The 16,856-nt window shown below is 41.4% G+C and overlaps 1 protein-coding gene across 3 annotated transcripts; it reads left to right on the top strand.

The window, feature by feature from the left end:
• Positions 1–150: 150 nt before the first annotated feature.
• On the top strand, positions 151–16,260 carry drd (drop dead). Of its 3 annotated transcripts, XM_064700242.1 has the most exons (9): positions 151–800; positions 9,226–9,372; positions 10,201–10,469; positions 11,363–11,651; positions 11,713–12,058; positions 12,716–13,078; positions 14,281–14,597; positions 14,671–14,819; positions 15,819–16,260. In XM_064700242.1, the coding sequence occupies exons 1-9, from the start codon at positions 317–319 to the stop codon at positions 16,104–16,106; spliced, it is 2,652 nt and encodes an 883-aa protein (XP_064556312.1). In that variant the 5' UTR covers positions 151–316; the 3' UTR covers positions 16,107–16,260. The 3 variants fall into 3 exon arrangements, with proteins under 3 accessions (XP_064556312.1, XP_064556314.1, XP_064556313.1); XM_064700244.1 differs by lacking the exons at positions 151–800; positions 9,226–9,372 and adding an exon at positions 9,483–9,528 and having other exon boundaries at positions 15,819–16,259; XM_064700243.1 differs by lacking the exons at positions 151–800; positions 9,226–9,372 and adding an exon at positions 9,535–9,550 and having other exon boundaries at positions 15,819–16,259.
• The last annotated feature ends 596 nt before the right edge of the window (positions 16,261–16,856 follow it).

The following is a 16,856-nucleotide window of genomic DNA, read 5'->3' on the forward strand; positions in this document are numbered from 1 at the left end:
CACACACACGCACACACAAGCTGCGCCCGCGCGTTGCTCTGCCAATAAAAAGAAACTAAATAATCACAAGAATTCTACACAGAAATTCTTAACGAATTGGCGAGAATCTTCTCAACATTTTTTTGTCGTTTAATTTTATTTTTTTTTGGTTTTTTTTGTCTCGTGTGCTGGCAAATTGCGCATACGCCGCGTGTGTTGAGTTTCTGGTGTTGTGGTATGTGCCCATTGTCGGCCTGCAGCTAGTTGCAACCGAAAGGAACTCCATTTGAAGCGCGTTTCTCAGTGCCTCGCTTCCTGCTGTGTCTGTGTCTGTGTCATGTTGTGTCCGCTGCCGTTGCTGGCGCTGCTGTGCTGCGGCGGCCTGTGCGGCCGCTGCTGGGCGCTAGATGGCGCTGCGGCCGCTGTAACAAATCCCACATGCAGCCTGAAGGACAATTGCAATCTGGGCGACAATCTGCTGTCGGTGAGTGCCGACAGCGATCCGGTCGAGTCGCATATCGCCTCCATATTCGAGGATAAGGTCAACTATAGCTTAAAGCTGTTCGCGGATGATGCCAATGCGGCAATAGCAGCAGCAACAACAACAACAACAACAACGACAACAACAGGCAGCAGCAGCAGCTCGACCACCACAGTGCTGGATGTGCTCCACGATGCACTCGCTGCCGCCAATCTCAGCGAACTGCACCACCACGCAACCACCACAACCACAACAACGAGCCGCAGCACCGCCAACTACACGCTGCGCCAATTGAGCGACAAGCGCGAGGATGACGACCAGATCGAGGATGACGAGCGCGGTGAGTCTCCCATTCGATATGCCCTGTACCAAGGCAGAGCAGACTAGGGTAGCTCGGCAACTATGCGAGCTAGACTTGGCAAATTAAAGATTTGATTTAACTATACGCTGTTAAATACTTTGATACTGTTAATTGGAAGTAGGCAAAAATATTGAGAATATCTCTAAACATATTTGCATTCATATTTGCCTGTTGGAACTCGGGAACTTTTGGAGCTAGACTTGGCAAAGTTGGTATGCGAGCTTAATTAAACCAAAAGATGATAAATATTGTTATTTAGTTGGAAAATATAATCAGGCAGTAAAAGTTAAGATTTCCAGCAAGCTAATTGGATCGAATTCAGGATCTATAAGAGCCAGACTTGGCAAATTTGGTATGCGAGCTTAATTAAACCAAAAGATGATAAATATCGTTATTTAGTTTGAATATTCCGCTTCGCAAATGTGTAGAATAACATTATGCAATTCGCCTAACCATATTTCGTTATATTGTATTTGTCTAATGGAACTCGGGAACCTTACGAGCTAGTCTTGGCAAATTTGGTATGCGCTTCTAATCGAGCCATACGAGGTTAAATATTATGTTTTACTTTGACTAATCTGTAACGCAAATCTGTTCAAATAGCATAAGCCAGCTAGACTTGGCTAAATTGATAACTCCAGTGTATTTTTTGTACAATCAAACTAAGACTAAGGGAACTAAAGGAACTATACAAGCTGCAGTTGGTAAACTTGGTATACGGCTACGCAGATACCCTAAGCTGAGCAATAAGCGAAGAAATTCAATTACGACTCTAAATACATTCGGTCGATCCGATCCAATCATATTGAAAGCTGCCAGTCTGAGGGAACTCGGGAACTATCCGAGTTAGTCGTAGCAGATTTGGTATGTGGTCTCTTTAATACCCTACACAGAAGTATTTTAGTTTATTGTATTTGATTTGATTTGATTTTGATTTTAACGATCAAATGACTTCAATTCCAATTTGTATAAACAGAGAGCTCATCTAGTTACAGGGTATCTTCGTTTCACACTTTGTGCTTGTTATTTTTTGATTTTATAATTCCCAAAACTATATTCGGCATAGTTACAAATAATTCCAATTGGGACTTTCTCACGCCACCCGCGCGCTCCACACACGTTTTTTTGTTGTTTATTTCTGTTTTGTTTTTGTTTTTGTTATTTCTTTTGCTGTCCCCCCTTTTATGCGATTTCAATTGTTATTGTCATTTATAGCTGTTAATGTTATTACACACTCTTCGAGTGGACAATATTCCGCCCCCCCGCCTCCGCCGCGCCCCCGTCCCCGCCCACTCCGCAACACTTCAAGCTTCAAGCTTCGAGCTTGGAGCTGTCCCTTTGCGTACTTTTGCACAACGCGAAATGTTGCATAAAAGTTGCGCGTGCGTTAAATAAAATCAATTGCCCCCTCCCCCCCTCCCCCCCCCCCCCTCTACACTTGTCTGTTGTGATACGTACCACGTAGCACGGCATCAAAACCTTAATGCTGACAAAGACCTCCATGGGCAGAGCTCTACGTGATCAAATCGAAACCCTTGAACAAGAACCGCCCACAGCCCAGTTACAGACCTGTCAAAGCCAGTGTATACGACTTGCAGTTACCCTCTAAAAAAAAAAAAAACCAAAGCACAAGCTAAATGCATTTCTGCAAATTCACCAACATGGTCAAGGTTATTTCTCGAGAATTCTGTAATCCAATTTCAAGTCTGACTGCGAGCTTTTTCATTTTCATGCAGCTCTTCTGATATGTGAGCGAATTCTTGGCTTTGGAGTCTCTCAGTTTCAGATAGTTGGGCAAATGTATATTATAATAATATATAATATTCTTTTCTTTTCGATATTTCAATCATTCCGCCTCTCTCACATAAAGAATTTAGCTCGAGATCTTAAAGTCTCTGACTTATGCATATATATAATGTATTTAAGAGTCTGTCAAACAAATTTCTTGCCTCTAGATTTTGTAGTCTCTGAGTTACAGAAAGTCTATCATCTCTGACTTACATATCTATAATGTACATAAGAGTCTGCATACCCAATTTGTATAGCTGCAGCTTTTGGAGTCTCTCAGTTACAGATAGTTGGGCAAATGTATATTATAATAATTCATTCACTTATTAAATAATTTGTTAGTTGATTCTTTCAATTAGCCGAATGCATAGAAGACACGCAAATCTTGAGCAAAGCTTTTATTCCGATATTTGTTTCTTCTTTATATCCATATATCTATATATATTAGATTCCTATCATTCAAATATTATGGCTCTATATCTTCCATTCTCTGACTTACATATATCTAATATATCTATATATATTTTTGTATAGCTGCAGCTTTTGTAGTCTCGTAAAGATATTGCTTTTACACACATCTTTCAGTTCAGTTCCATTCAAGATATATGTATATATATTATTTTGTATTTTGTATGATAAAGGGCATGTGAAGAGATTTAAATGTTAACTACTTGTACGTAGGCTGAGGCAATTGTCAGCGGACACTTCCGGCTCGATGCGTCACGCCGCGCGTCTCATTAACATGTCCAAGTGTCTGTCTACACATTCCAAGCCCTCGCCCCGCCACGCCCCGCCCCGTTCCGCCTCGCCCCTCCTCACAGCTGCAGACTCTCTGTGCTCTACCCAATTTAAATTGTTGTCCACTTATTCTTGCTAAAAGGTTCGGCCTTGTTGTTAAGTTTTGATCAAATATTTGCGCTGTGATTGCGGGCGGGCCAAGCGCAGTCGAAAAAAGCCCCGCGCACTCGGCTAGAACAGACTCTGTACATATAGAGTCATATATATTAATATATATATTTGTTATAGGGCTAAACAATAAGCCGCACTTCCGAACCCGAACCCAAGCCCAAGCCCAAGCCCAGAGGCCGTTGCAATGTGCCTAAGTCCGATAAATGCGTGTGCTTCCCTCAAAGACAGCTAGTTGCAAAACAATTTTGATCTGCTTAGCGTTAATCAACACTAGACCTTAGGTTAAAATGTTCGAGTAAGTGTTGACAGACAATCTAAGCACCCCTAAGCACCTGTCCTGCTCTGAGAGACAACTAATTGTTAGACAAAGTTGATCTTTTAAGCGTTAATCAACACTAGATATTAGGATTTGACACACCTAGAGTGCAAATTTGTGTAGACCACTGATAATGACCGTTGAAATGCGTCCTGCCCAGAAAGGCAACTAGTTGTTGGACAATGTTGATCAATTTAGCGTTAACCAACACTAGACTTTAAGTTAATCTTATCCCACTTAGTCCGTGGCCTGCTCCAAAGGGCCTGCTCCAAAGGGGCTTCTCGAAACGACATTACTTATTGTTGAACACTGTTTGCCAGTTTAGCGTTAATCAACACTAGATATTAAGACGTACATGCGCGAATTTCGTCTCGCATCTGTTGACAGATGATCTAACTGCGTATCCTTCTCTTAGAGACAAAACTCATTGTTAAACACTTTTGGCCAGTTTAGCATTTATCAACACTAGACTTTAGATTCAAGCGTACGCTGTACAGCACTCGTGCAGCCTCGCACAAACGCAACGTGACTTTGGGCTTTTGACCAAAAACTCGTTGCTGGCCAATAGACCAAGCAGCTCATAAAGTTAAGAGTACTCTGGCTCCGACTTTGATTGTTGTTTATGATTATGACGATGACGATCATCATTGATGATGATGATGATGATGATGATGGCAATGATGATTTGGCACTAAAAAGGTTACTCAACGATAGGAGCTTGTCAAGTGAAGCGTTTATTAACTGAATCAATCAGCATTTAGATAGACCAAATAGAGAATTCCGATTATCAAATTGAGAATAGCAAAACGGTAGCGAATCTTTTGCAATAACAGTTGCAGCTATAAATGGATAAGTTTTAGCTGAAGGCGCTCAACTAGTGAATACCCTGTAAACAAGTGCTAAGCATTATATTATATTTGAATAACTCTTTTGATCTTCTGGAAAATCGTGTAGAATCCAAAATTAAAAGCAAGCTATAATATCTTTCTTCTTTGTGCTTGTTAGATGAGTATTATGTTTATACCAAATTTTGGTTCGCCAGCACTTATATTCTCCCAGTTCGAAGAGTGTGTTTATAGATGGAAGATTATATAGAGTTATATTCAAACTTGCTTTTTGTAGTTCTCCTTCCATGATCTAATCATATTACATATTACCTGGACCTATTACACCTCGTTTCAATCACTACAGGGTATTACAAAAGCTTCAGCTAACTGCAAATTTGATTAGCAAACATGTTAAAGATACATGCTTGAGAGTACAAGATATTTCAGATGATGCCACGCTAATTGGCAGCAAGAATAACAATGACAAAACAAGAAGAGAAAAAAGAAAGAGCGCTAAAAAAAACACACACAATCGATAAATTGAAGATCGATTAAAACTGCAAAGTCACGATCAGTTTGCTTAAATGACAACAAAAAAAGAACAAGATAATCCAAGCAAGAATGAAGAACACACACAAAAAAAGAACTTTCAATTCTTGTATCCCCCAGAAAGAAAGAAAGAGCTCGAAAGAGAGAGAGAGAGAGAAGGAGAGGGAAAGAAAAGGCGACATTAGAGTTAAGCAAGAAAGAGCATTACGAAGATTAAATATGTGTAAACATTTGTCTGAGAATAACTATATTTATATGTGAATCTTTCCACTTGGCTGTTGATGCTGATCAGGAATATATATGCTTAATACATTAATTTATTTATTTTTTATTTTTTGTTGTGAATTTATCGATTGTGGATATTCGATTTCTTCCTTTCCTTGAAGTTATTGCTTTAAAAGGATTATTTTTCTTAGGATAATTCTGAAATTTGCATTTCATCTACAAAATAATCTCAATTCGACTTTGACTCCTGGCTATATCGGTTTTACTATTTAAGTGGAGCTCAAGATTAGTTGATTTATCAATATCGATTAGCTTTCACTTTAAAATCGATCACTCGATCTTATCGGAGGTAGTTTTTGTGTGCTTCTCATCTCAAATGGACTAAGGAGTTGCTTTCCTGTAAAGCTGCTGCTGTCTATCGATTCAAGAGAAAATCGATTGTTAATCGATGCAAGGGTTATCGCGTCCTTTACTCATGTTTTTTTTGGGCTTGAATCGATTATTTATCGATTAAAGTTTGCAGATTAGGCAGCAAACTCTGATACCTTCACTCTGCCCGCCAATTGTTTTCAATCGATTATTAATCGATCAACGTTTTTCTTAATTTTGAATAGCTCTGGTAAGCTTTTAGTGGCAGCTTTTTACTTCCTGCACGTTATCGGTCTTCAAGTTCTTTGTCTCTTGGCTCTTTTAATTGTCTATAGCTGCTTTTTATGTTTCGCGAACGTTTCAATCGCATTTACCATGCCGGGCACATCACATCGTTTGCCCTAACTGAAGATTTACGAGTACCGCCAGCCCATGGAATTTCCAATATTCTTCCTTGTCTACGGGCTTTGGGGATGAGTGTGAGCATTAACATATGTATGATAGGGAATGCGAGTATTTGCATTTTTTTTTCATACACTGTTCGCAAAATAATAAAAGGGTATATTGGTTTTGTGTATTATATCCGTCCGAGCAGAATTGAAACTTTATATAAATATATTCGCGTTGGAGAAACAGTTCATATTTTTTTTTGGGCCACGTCGTGAAAATCTACAGATCACACAGACTTTAAGCTAGAACGATTTCTTTTTACATTTTTTCCGATACCTCTTTCAATTTTATTTATGTATTATCGATAAATATCGATATTTTGACAAGTTTTCTTTTTAGACATAGCTCGAACATTTTAATGTTGCATGTAGATACTTGAACAGCTTACTCAGATTAGAACGAAATCAACTTCTGAGAATTGCATTCAGATCGGACTACGAAGTCCGAAGTTAAACAGCAAGGCATTTCTCTCAGTGGGAAGATGCCTAAGTTCGCGTGTGCTACAATGTATCTAGGGTATTTCATAGTCGGTCACAGCCCGCTTGTACGAGCTCTGACGCTGCGAACAGGGTATTGCGCGGTCGTTTGCACTCGACCGAAAGCCTTCAGCTGGCTTTCCATATGGCTGCGGCAATTTAAGATTCTAATGTGGATTATCGCATCTTTAGACGTATATAGAATATGACGACAGGGCAGACGCACACACACACACACACACACACACACACACACACACACACACACACACACACACGCACGCACGCATTACGCAGTCGTCGCTTGTCGCCGCGCTTGTCTGACGCATTTTGTCAGTTTGGGGACTGCCCAGAACTACCCCCGCCGCCCCCCCCCCCCTCACCACACCGTCCCTGTACTGTTCCAATCGCGCTCGCGCTTGCCACGCCCCGCGGCGGCATCGATGCGCCCCAAGACGGATGCAGGCAATGAAGCGTAACTAGCTGACAGATATGTCAAAGCGACAGACGCAACGCACGCGGAATGCCAAATGAGAGCTTGACAAATTGAAGATTTGTTCAGCTTGAGCATAAAAAAAAAAAAAAAAACCCCCAGAAGAAGAAGAAGCAGAAGACAGAAGACAGCAGGCGACAGCCCAACAATGATAATGATAATGTTAATAAGAATGAAGCAACAACAACTCGCAAATTGCGTGCTGCATGCTGATTGTGGCACGAGCACAAATCCAAGCCAAGCCAAGCCAAGCCGAGCTGAACTGGAATTGGAATTGGAATTGGAATCGGACTTGAGAATTCGAATTAGAATTGGGCTCGGGTCTAGGTTTGGGCTTGGCACGCACGCCATGCCATACAAAATACAATAAATAAATAATATTAATAAATAATATAAATAAATAAATAAATAATATAAATAAATGAAATTGGGCAGCAACACAGTTTGTTTGTGGCGCCGCATTAGCAGCCATTTCTATGCACTCAGCTTCTGTTTGGCTTGCAGCGGTTTTTCTGTTTTTTTTTTTGGTTTTTGGCCGCGTTGCCAATTGCGGTTCACAGTTCCACTTCCTGTTTGCGGGCACGCGCCCATTTCGGAAAAGGTGGCAACATTAATTTCGATAAGTGCTCGTTATGCGATTAATTGCCTAGCCCCGAAAGCTGCGACACCCTGTGCCATAGGACTCTAGTAGGGTTGTCTGAGCCAGAGCAGTTATTCAAAATCAGCAAATAAATATTATGAATGCGGCTCAGTTTGCTGCAAAGCAACTTTTCCCTATTGGACTTTCAAATAGTTTCTATATTGAGCATAACAAACGGCAAATAATATAAACTAAAACAGAATACATATCTAATATTTGACCTAATTGGTTTTCTTTCTCTCAACTTTAAACCAAATATTTCGGTCTATTGTATTTACATAATTTCTATGCTCTAAAACAACAAACTATTTTCAGATAAAAAAAGAGAAAAGAATAAGCAAATATTTAAAATAGAATCTTTTTCTTAAGATCGTTCTATATGGGTTTGCTTTTGGGTGTAAATATGCATTCTATTATAGCTATGTCCCCATTTAAACATGGTAGAACAAGCTCTTAAAAACTAAAGGATTTCGTTATCGATTCTTATCGATTGCTTGTGTTGCTTTATCAAGGCAAGTTATCGATTATTACACGCGAGCACCAGAAGGACCTTCGTTCAAAATTTCAAGTCTCTAGCTCTTTATAGGTTCTGATATCCTTCGCATTCATACATAGCGACGAACGGACGGACAGACAGACGAGGAGACGGACGGACGGACGGACGGACGGACGGACGGACGGACAGACAGACAAAGAGATGCTTCCTTCTGCCTGTTACATGCTATTGCACAAAAACATTATACCCTTTCAAATCACTTTCAATGGGTTCAGGGTATAAAAAACAACACTTGTCTTCGGGTTGCGGTACATCAAATTCGCTTGTTAAACATTTGTACATAAATTTATGTTATCAGAAGCGAGTTGTATCAATGTTTGGAATTAAAAACAAAACATTGATGCTACGAGTTTACGAGATACCCAACATACCGAGCAAATGGATTGTAAAGATATCGAAAAATAGGTAAAAGACTCAGCACGGACTCAGCACACTTTATAGCTATTACCTTTATTTAAAGCTTAATATATGTACCGATATTCAATGCAGATGAACTAGACAAAGAGTCAGAGGAGGCAACTAAGATCCTCCGAACATATATGTTCTATAAGCATTAATAGTCAATAGTTATAATTATTTATAATTATTTTTAATTATCAATTGAAAAACTATCATTAATCAATGCTATCGATAGTTCGCCATCGTTATTTTGCCATCTCTAGCAGCGCAGTCCCTTGGCGACCAAAGCGAGTTGGCAACGCCAATGTCACTTGCAGTTTTGGCCGCCAGTGGGCGCCAGCTTAAATTCGGCTTGCGCTTAATTTGATGTAAATTTGTAATTTGTGCGAAATTTGTTTGTTTTGCAGTTTATTTGTACAACATTGGCAAACGGTTTCTGGCCATCTCGCAGCCTTTCGATGCGGCACGCAATCCGGATGCCTCGCCGCTGTGCCGCGCGCAGATGCGACGCTATTTGAAGGCGTTGAACAATTTCGATTTGTGGGCCTTGAAAAGTGAGTATCCGAGTGTGTGCGTGTGTGTGTGTGTGTGTGTGAGTGTGTGGCAGTGCTGCCAAAGCTCGAATCAGAATCAGAATTCGAGTCATTGCCAACCGGGCAAGAGGCAGGCGAGAACCGCAGACGCGACGACATGAATTGAAAGAGTGCAAAGTCAAATGAATTAAATAATCAAGTTCTGAAATTGCAAACACACACACACACACACGAACACACACACATGTGTCGTGCGGCTAAAGTGAAGGTCAAGCGTCGAACTTTACCCACATTTTGCGCGACTCAAGCAGCGACAGCCGCCCCAATGCCAAACGCAACAACTGAATTTAAGCCAACTGCAGCAAATTGCAGCAGCCGCAGCAGCAGCAACAGAAGCAACAACAGCAACAAAAACTATGCGAACTTGGCACCAAACTGCGGCCAGCTGGCTGCGAGCTCAGCATCAGAACTAGAGTTGGGCGCGTGACACGAAACAAGCACGACTCACTAAGAACTTTTCGAAGAACTGCAGCCAGCTGTGATCACTTAAGCCTAGATAACCTATACTTTAACTCAATCAATAATTAATACTGGATATATATGGGTTAACGCATCTGTTACTTAATCAAAATATAAATATATTAATCAAAAGTCGTGTTGGTGTCATGTTTAAACGTGCGTGTCATCGAATTGCGACACGCGCCCATCTCTAATCAGAACGAGTTGTGCGATGAAATCACAGTCAAGGTCGCGGCGCTTGTCGTCTATGCACTTGTGTTTTTTGTTTTTGTTTTTATTTTGGTGCAGCATGCAACGCCTGATAACTAACTAATACGCCATTTCTTGCAGTGCACGATGCCAGCGGCAAACTGAACTCGGGCATTCTCAATGGCAACATCAACCAGCCGGGCGACTTTGATCAATGCATGGGCATACAGCAGGCGCACGATGACGTCACAGGCGGCAATAATAACGATGACAAGCAGGCGAATTCACCGCTGCGCGGCCAATACTGTCTGGCCTATGCACAGCCAGTGCTCCCACATAAATCGAAACGTTTGCAGACCTTCTTCAAGCTGCTGCAATCGCACGGGCCCTTCAAGAGCGAATTCAATGACGTAAGTAGAGCGAGCGTGAGAGTGCGAGAGAGCGTGAGTTGGAGAGAGGAGTGACGCGCGCAGCCATTTGCACAAAAAAGAGTACAACCTTATTCCGGCTCCTTTATTTTGGCTTGTTCGATTCACTATCAAAACTCTTGGAATTATGTGCCTAAACTAGTTCGTCTAAGCGCAGTTGACAGCCTAGACTTTAAGGTTTTTATATATCAATTTATATTTTATGCCTTTTATGTGCAGCGCTCAAGTTCTCAAGTTCGTTGGCCAAGTGCTCGCACTTAATGCACTCGAAATGGCGCGCTTTGCACGTGACTGCGATTGCAAATGGATTAAAAGCCATAAAAGGCGTCCGTGTATGTGTGTGTGTGTGTGCATGTGTGCATTTGCTTAGGCGCGGCGACATTTATAGAAAATGCCTCACGAAAGTTAGATCAGCTTTCGCTCGCGCAATTCGCCGCGTTGCTGGCCAGCGTTAGAGAGAGAGAGAGAGAGAGAGCGAGCAAACAAAGCTTCAGTTTTAGCTTTTGCGGCGAGTTCGACATTGAACTTGACGAGAAATGCGAGCAAGGCGAAGCATTCGAATTGATTTCGCCACAAGAAAAAAGAAGAGCAGCAAAAAACAAAGTGGCATAAAAAATAAAAACTGTTTGACATAATATGCTAATCATTGGGCTAGCCAAACGCTTGAGGTTCACTGAACCCAATCAAGCGGTTTCTTTTTTAATTTAATTCTTCTTTTTCTATTTTTACGATCACAACAAATCGATGGAATTTGTTTGAGCAGAATTTAAGAATTTGCCATGTTTTCTGTTTGCACGCAAGAGACTTAAACAACAAACTTGCGCATTTGACATATGTATCTCCATCCCCTTCCGTCCTACCCTTCTCTCTTTCAGCCGGGTCACCGTGTGCCGCGCTACTCTCTGATCAATTGGGGCATCTGCGTCCCATCGGGCTGCACGCACCGCGACGTCGAATACAGCGTGGCAGAGTATCTGCGGAATCAGACGGCCGCGACGGGGATCAGCTTCAATGTGCGCGTCGAGCCGCAGATGTGTCAGGTGCGGGATGCACAGCCCTGGGATCGGAACACCACCTGGGCGGTGCGTTTCTTTGTGCTGGTCGTCTGCCTGGCGGTGCTCTCCACGGTCTACGATCGCAGCACCAAGACGCAGCCGAAGCAGAGTAAGTGCAGCCCAGCTGTCAATCCTTAGGAGCGATATCCATCCTAATCCATTCGCTACAGATGACTGGTGCACCGCCTTCTCGCTGGACAAGAATCTGCGCTGGCTGTTCAGCACGCGCAGCTCGCCGGGCGACATCGAGGCCGTGCATGGCATCCGATTCCTGAATGCGATGATGCTCATCTTCTCCCACAAGTCGATGGCCATGTTCTTCAATCCGTACAACAATCGAACGGCCATGTCGGAGAGTCTCGGTCAGCCGTGGACGGTCATCGGACGCGCCGCCTCCCTCTACACGGATCCGTTTCTCCTATTCAGCGGCATGTTGACCTCCTATTCGCTGTTCGGGCGCCTCATGAAGCAGCAGCCCATAAGGCTCAAGAATGAGTACATCAGTCGTCTGATGCGGTAAGTCGGGCAGACTCTCAATTAAATAACGTATATACCTGTTTGAGACAGTTACAGGGTATCCAAAAGTCATCTACTTTTACTAGTTTCCTTTTAGCTAGCTAATTATCAATTTTTAGTAAATATTTGACAAAGTAGCTATTTGAAATAAAACTATATTTTCCAGGGTATTTACTACAACTACTAAAACAAACTTCCAGGGTATTTGCTAGCCGACTACTCTCACAAGCTTACGAAGTAAATTGCTTTACTTTTTCTAGAAATTTGTCAGAAGTATTTTTGAGAACCAACTGAAAATAACGGGGTATCTGCTAGTCGACTGCTCAAACAGCTTGATACAACTAACTTGCTTGGTTTTCATCTTTTTTAATTCTATGAAGATTTGATATAGGCATTACTATTAGCCAAAAATAAAGTTACAGGGTACTTACTAGCCGATTACTCCCATTAGCTTACTTCAAGAGCTTACTTTAACAGAGTATTTACTAGTCGACTACTTTCACAAGCTTACGAACTGAAATCTTTAACTTTTCACTTAAACTTCTCTTGTCTTTGAAAATAACAGGGTATCTGCAAGGCGACTACACATATGTATATATGTACATTTTTTAAATATCTACCTAATTGTTTCTCCTCCCCCTCTCCCCCATTTCGTAGCATTGTTCCGCCCCTGGCCGCTCTGATACTCTTCTGCACGTACGTGCTGCCCCTCTGGGGCTCCGGTCCGCAGTGGAACCTGGTCGTGGGCCACCATGCGGACATCTGCAAGCAGCATTGGTGGCGCAACCTGTTGTTCATACACAACTATTTTGGATTCAGCGAGATGTGCCTGACGCACACCCATCATCTGGGCATCGATACGGAACTGTTCGCTGTGGCGCCCCTCTTCATTCTGATCCTCTGGCGTTGGCCTCGTCGCGGCCTCCTCGCCCTGCTGCTGCTCTGCACGGTCGGCACTGCGGCGCGCTACTACACGACTATTGTGAACCAGCTCTCCAACTATATATACTTTGGCACCAAGTGAGTAGATGCACACTCTTCTCTCATACCCTGTACAAATTGAAAGTGCATAGAGTCTATCTATCGATCGGTCCGACAAGCTCAGTTGATTTTAGCATGACTGTCTTTTTGAGCTAGAGTTGTGATATTATCCTTTTTTTCGATATCACTCTATTTCTTCGATATCGATAAGTATCGATTTTTAAAAATATCTCATCGATTTTGTGAGCATTTCTTGTCATATTGCCCGCTCGGTTTCAGTTTGTTTCAGAGCATCGATGAGTTGCTTCAATATCTCATTCCGTTTACCTAATATCGATAAGTATCGATTTTTTCACATATCTCAGATATATAATATATATTTTCCTAGTGCTCCCACGAATTAAGTTTGTTTCAGTGCATCGATAAGTTGCTTCGATATCTACCACCATTTAACTAATAGCGATAAGTATCGATTTTTAAGCACTTTTTTTTAAACATATCTCAGAATCTTTATGGGCTAGAGAGTTGAAATGTTGATCAACTCTACATGAGCACAGCTTCTCCAATTATCCAAGCGGATTTAAGTTTGCTTAAAAAATCATCGATAACTTGTTCCGATATTTTCCTCCATTTATCTAATATCGATAAGTATCGATTTTTAAACAGGGATTCTTTTAAACATATCTGAGAAAATTATACGAGCATATCATCTAGTGCTCGCACAGATTAACTTTGTTTCAAAGCATCGATAAACTGTTTCGACATCTCCCCCCAATTACCTAATATCGATAAGTATCGATTTTTGAACAAAGTGTTCTGAACATATTTCGGAGACTATATGAGCCAGAGACTCAGAGTTTTGAGCACAGTCTGAGTTTGCAGCAAATAATCGATAAGTTGCTGCGTTTCGCTTAAAATCGATCTTCAAATTCTGTTTTTCGAACATAACTCGGCGCGCCTATAGGAGCTAGAGACAATTAATTTTGTATGTAGCCTCTCGTCTAGTATAGACAGGTTCAGGTGTGTTTTATTTTTGGAAATATTTGAACTGTTCCCAACCAGAAATAAGAGAAGGTACATTCAGAGGCTTTGGATATTTAGGCTCTGAAAATGTTCTTAAAGATCGGACAACAAACACCGAAGTTAGTCAAGAACGGGCGGGGTTACACATCATAGATCACTTTTACTTTCTCTTTAATCAACTTCTCTCTCTCTCTCTCTCTCTCTGTCTCTCTTATCAGCATACAGCGCCTGTTTCGCACCGCGGACTACATGTACTCGTTCCCGCCGCACCGCTCCACGGTGTACATCATGGGCATCCTGCTGGGCTATGCGCTGCGCAAGTATCAGGGCGCCCAGCTGAGTCCGGTGCAGCTGCGGCTCGGCTGGCTGGCGGCGACGGTCTGTGTGCTGGCCTCGCTGCTGGGCCCGGCGCCGATGGGGGACATCAACTATGTCTACAATTCGACACATGCGGCGATCTATGCCGCCTTTGCGCCGATCGCCTGGTGCCTGTTCTTCTCCTGGATTGTCTTTGTCTCCCACAATGGCTACAAGAGTGCGTTAATTCGATGCAGCTGCTCCCTTTGCATCAATCCCACTAATCGCTGCTGCTGCTGCCTTTCTTTCAGACAAACTGACCAGGCTGTTCAGCTGGCGCGGCTTCCAGGTCTCCACGAAGCTCTCGTATGCCATTTACCTCACGCAGTTCCCCGTCTTCTTCTACAATGTCGGACGAAGGCGTCACATACACCACTATTACAACTTTATCTCGGTTATTGTGAGTACATATATATATATCTTTATTTAAATATATATCTGTATATTCCTGATCAGTCCGGTTGATATAAACAACAAGTCCTTCGGCTTCTTAAAATTGCCATAGTTTAGTTTTTTTTATATATATATCAGTCTGCCAGATCGGGGCACTATATCATATGGGAGTTAGCGGTCGGAAATTGGCTGCTTTTATAAAAAACTGTTTTGTTATTCAGCTTTACTTCGCTTTCTATATATAGGAGAGACCTTGCCCGGATCACTCTACTATATAATATAGAATCTATAGAATCGGTCTAAAATTATTATGATTATGGCAACTTTTATGTTATTCAAAATATCTTGGCAATCTTAGTCACATTCAGATATATCATTTTTTGGCATTTTATCACTATAAATCATAAAATAACTAAAATATATCATATAGACTCTATAGGAAGAATCGGTCACTTTTTTGTTATTCAATAGATCTTTGACAAACTTATTAATATTCAAATTAATTGAAAATTATAGAACAAATCGAAATTCTATATAATATAGAATCTAAAGAAGAATAGGTCTATTTTAGGAAACGCAATTTTTTTGTTTAAGATATCTTGAACAAATATACTTTTTATATCTTTCCCGAATCGGCCAACCATATAATATAGTCCCCAACAGGAAGCATCGATTTGAATGCAATCATTTTTGTTTTCAGATATGTTTACCATATCGAAATACTATATCATATATCTATTATAGGCTCAATTAGTCCAATATTAAGTTCCATTATTAGAAACTTATTCAAGTTTTCTGGAGGAAACGCAGCAATAACGATTCCATATACAAGTAAAATCTTATGCTAATCGGAACCATATATATATATATATAGTTCCTATTGGAAGTTAAGTTAAATCGAATTCTAATCGGAACTATACAAATATAGTTGCCATGGGCACAATCGATCGAATTATTATTGCTGTCTCTATTAATCGTGCAATTTCTCTGCTTCTTATTTGTGCAGCTCGATACCAACGAATTTATCTCGATCTTTTTGGCCTCCGTCGCGCTGACGGTGCTCTTCGATGCGCCCTTCCAGAACCTCAAGAAGCTGCTGATCAAGCGGCCCGCCGCCGCCATCCAGCCGAAGGCGCCAGCGACGACGACGACGACGACGACGACGACGCCCAGCACAATGCCAACTGGCGCTGCCTTACGGGAGCGGGAACCGGAACGGGAACGAAAATTGGAATCGGAACCGGAACTGGTTCACCTTCAGGCGCATCCGCAGCCGCATCCGCACGCCGATTAGCCTGAAGCGTTCATATTGTATTTGTATTTTGTAAATTTGTCTTAGCATTTAGTGGCAATGTATTTAGTTCGCCGACGCCCGGATACCCTACCCTACCCTACCCTGGCCGTCTGCCTCTCGCTCTCATTTCCACTGCCTAAACCCCCCGTCCCCCCGTCCCACCACCCCGTCCCCTCCAATCCTAGTCTTAGAGAAACGCTTTATATATTGTAAATTGTACTTTTAGTCAGATTTCGAGTTGAGAAAAATACGTTTTATTTTATTTGATAATCTTCCTTCTATCTTTTCTTTTTTTTTTTGATAGTCATTAATTAACCAATTACTGCTTATTGTTGTTATTATATACGGCATTATCTTTATCGTCATACTATATATATATACGATATCTAATCTTAAGCCAGGTCGATTGCGCTTTATTTTATTTTATTTGTATTATTACTTTTTTTGTTTGTCGTAATTTAATAAACGCGTGGAGCACGTAAATATGCTGTAATTCTATAACTTGTACCTCTTCTCTTTACTATAGTCGACTTTTGGGCGAGAGAGATATCATTTTGTTGGCGTGTTGCGCATTAACCGGCCTTGCCCGGCTCGAGTGCATTAAACCTAAATAACTGCCAGAATTTAAGGGGAATTTTTGTTAATGGTTTTACCTCTAGATTGTTTTCTGCACAATTTCTTATTCCCCTACTATTTTTGCAATATTATACTCTTTTTGGAAAAACAACTATTTTCTGTTCTAAGAATCTG

This window comes from Drosophila montana, unplaced genomic scaffold, assembly GCF_035044405.1.
Source record: "Drosophila montana isolate Dmon_TW-CO22-7 unplaced genomic scaffold, ASM3504440v1 contig_1687_1, whole genome shotgun sequence".
Lineage (NCBI taxonomy): Eukaryota > Metazoa > Arthropoda > Insecta > Diptera > Drosophilidae > Drosophila > Drosophila montana.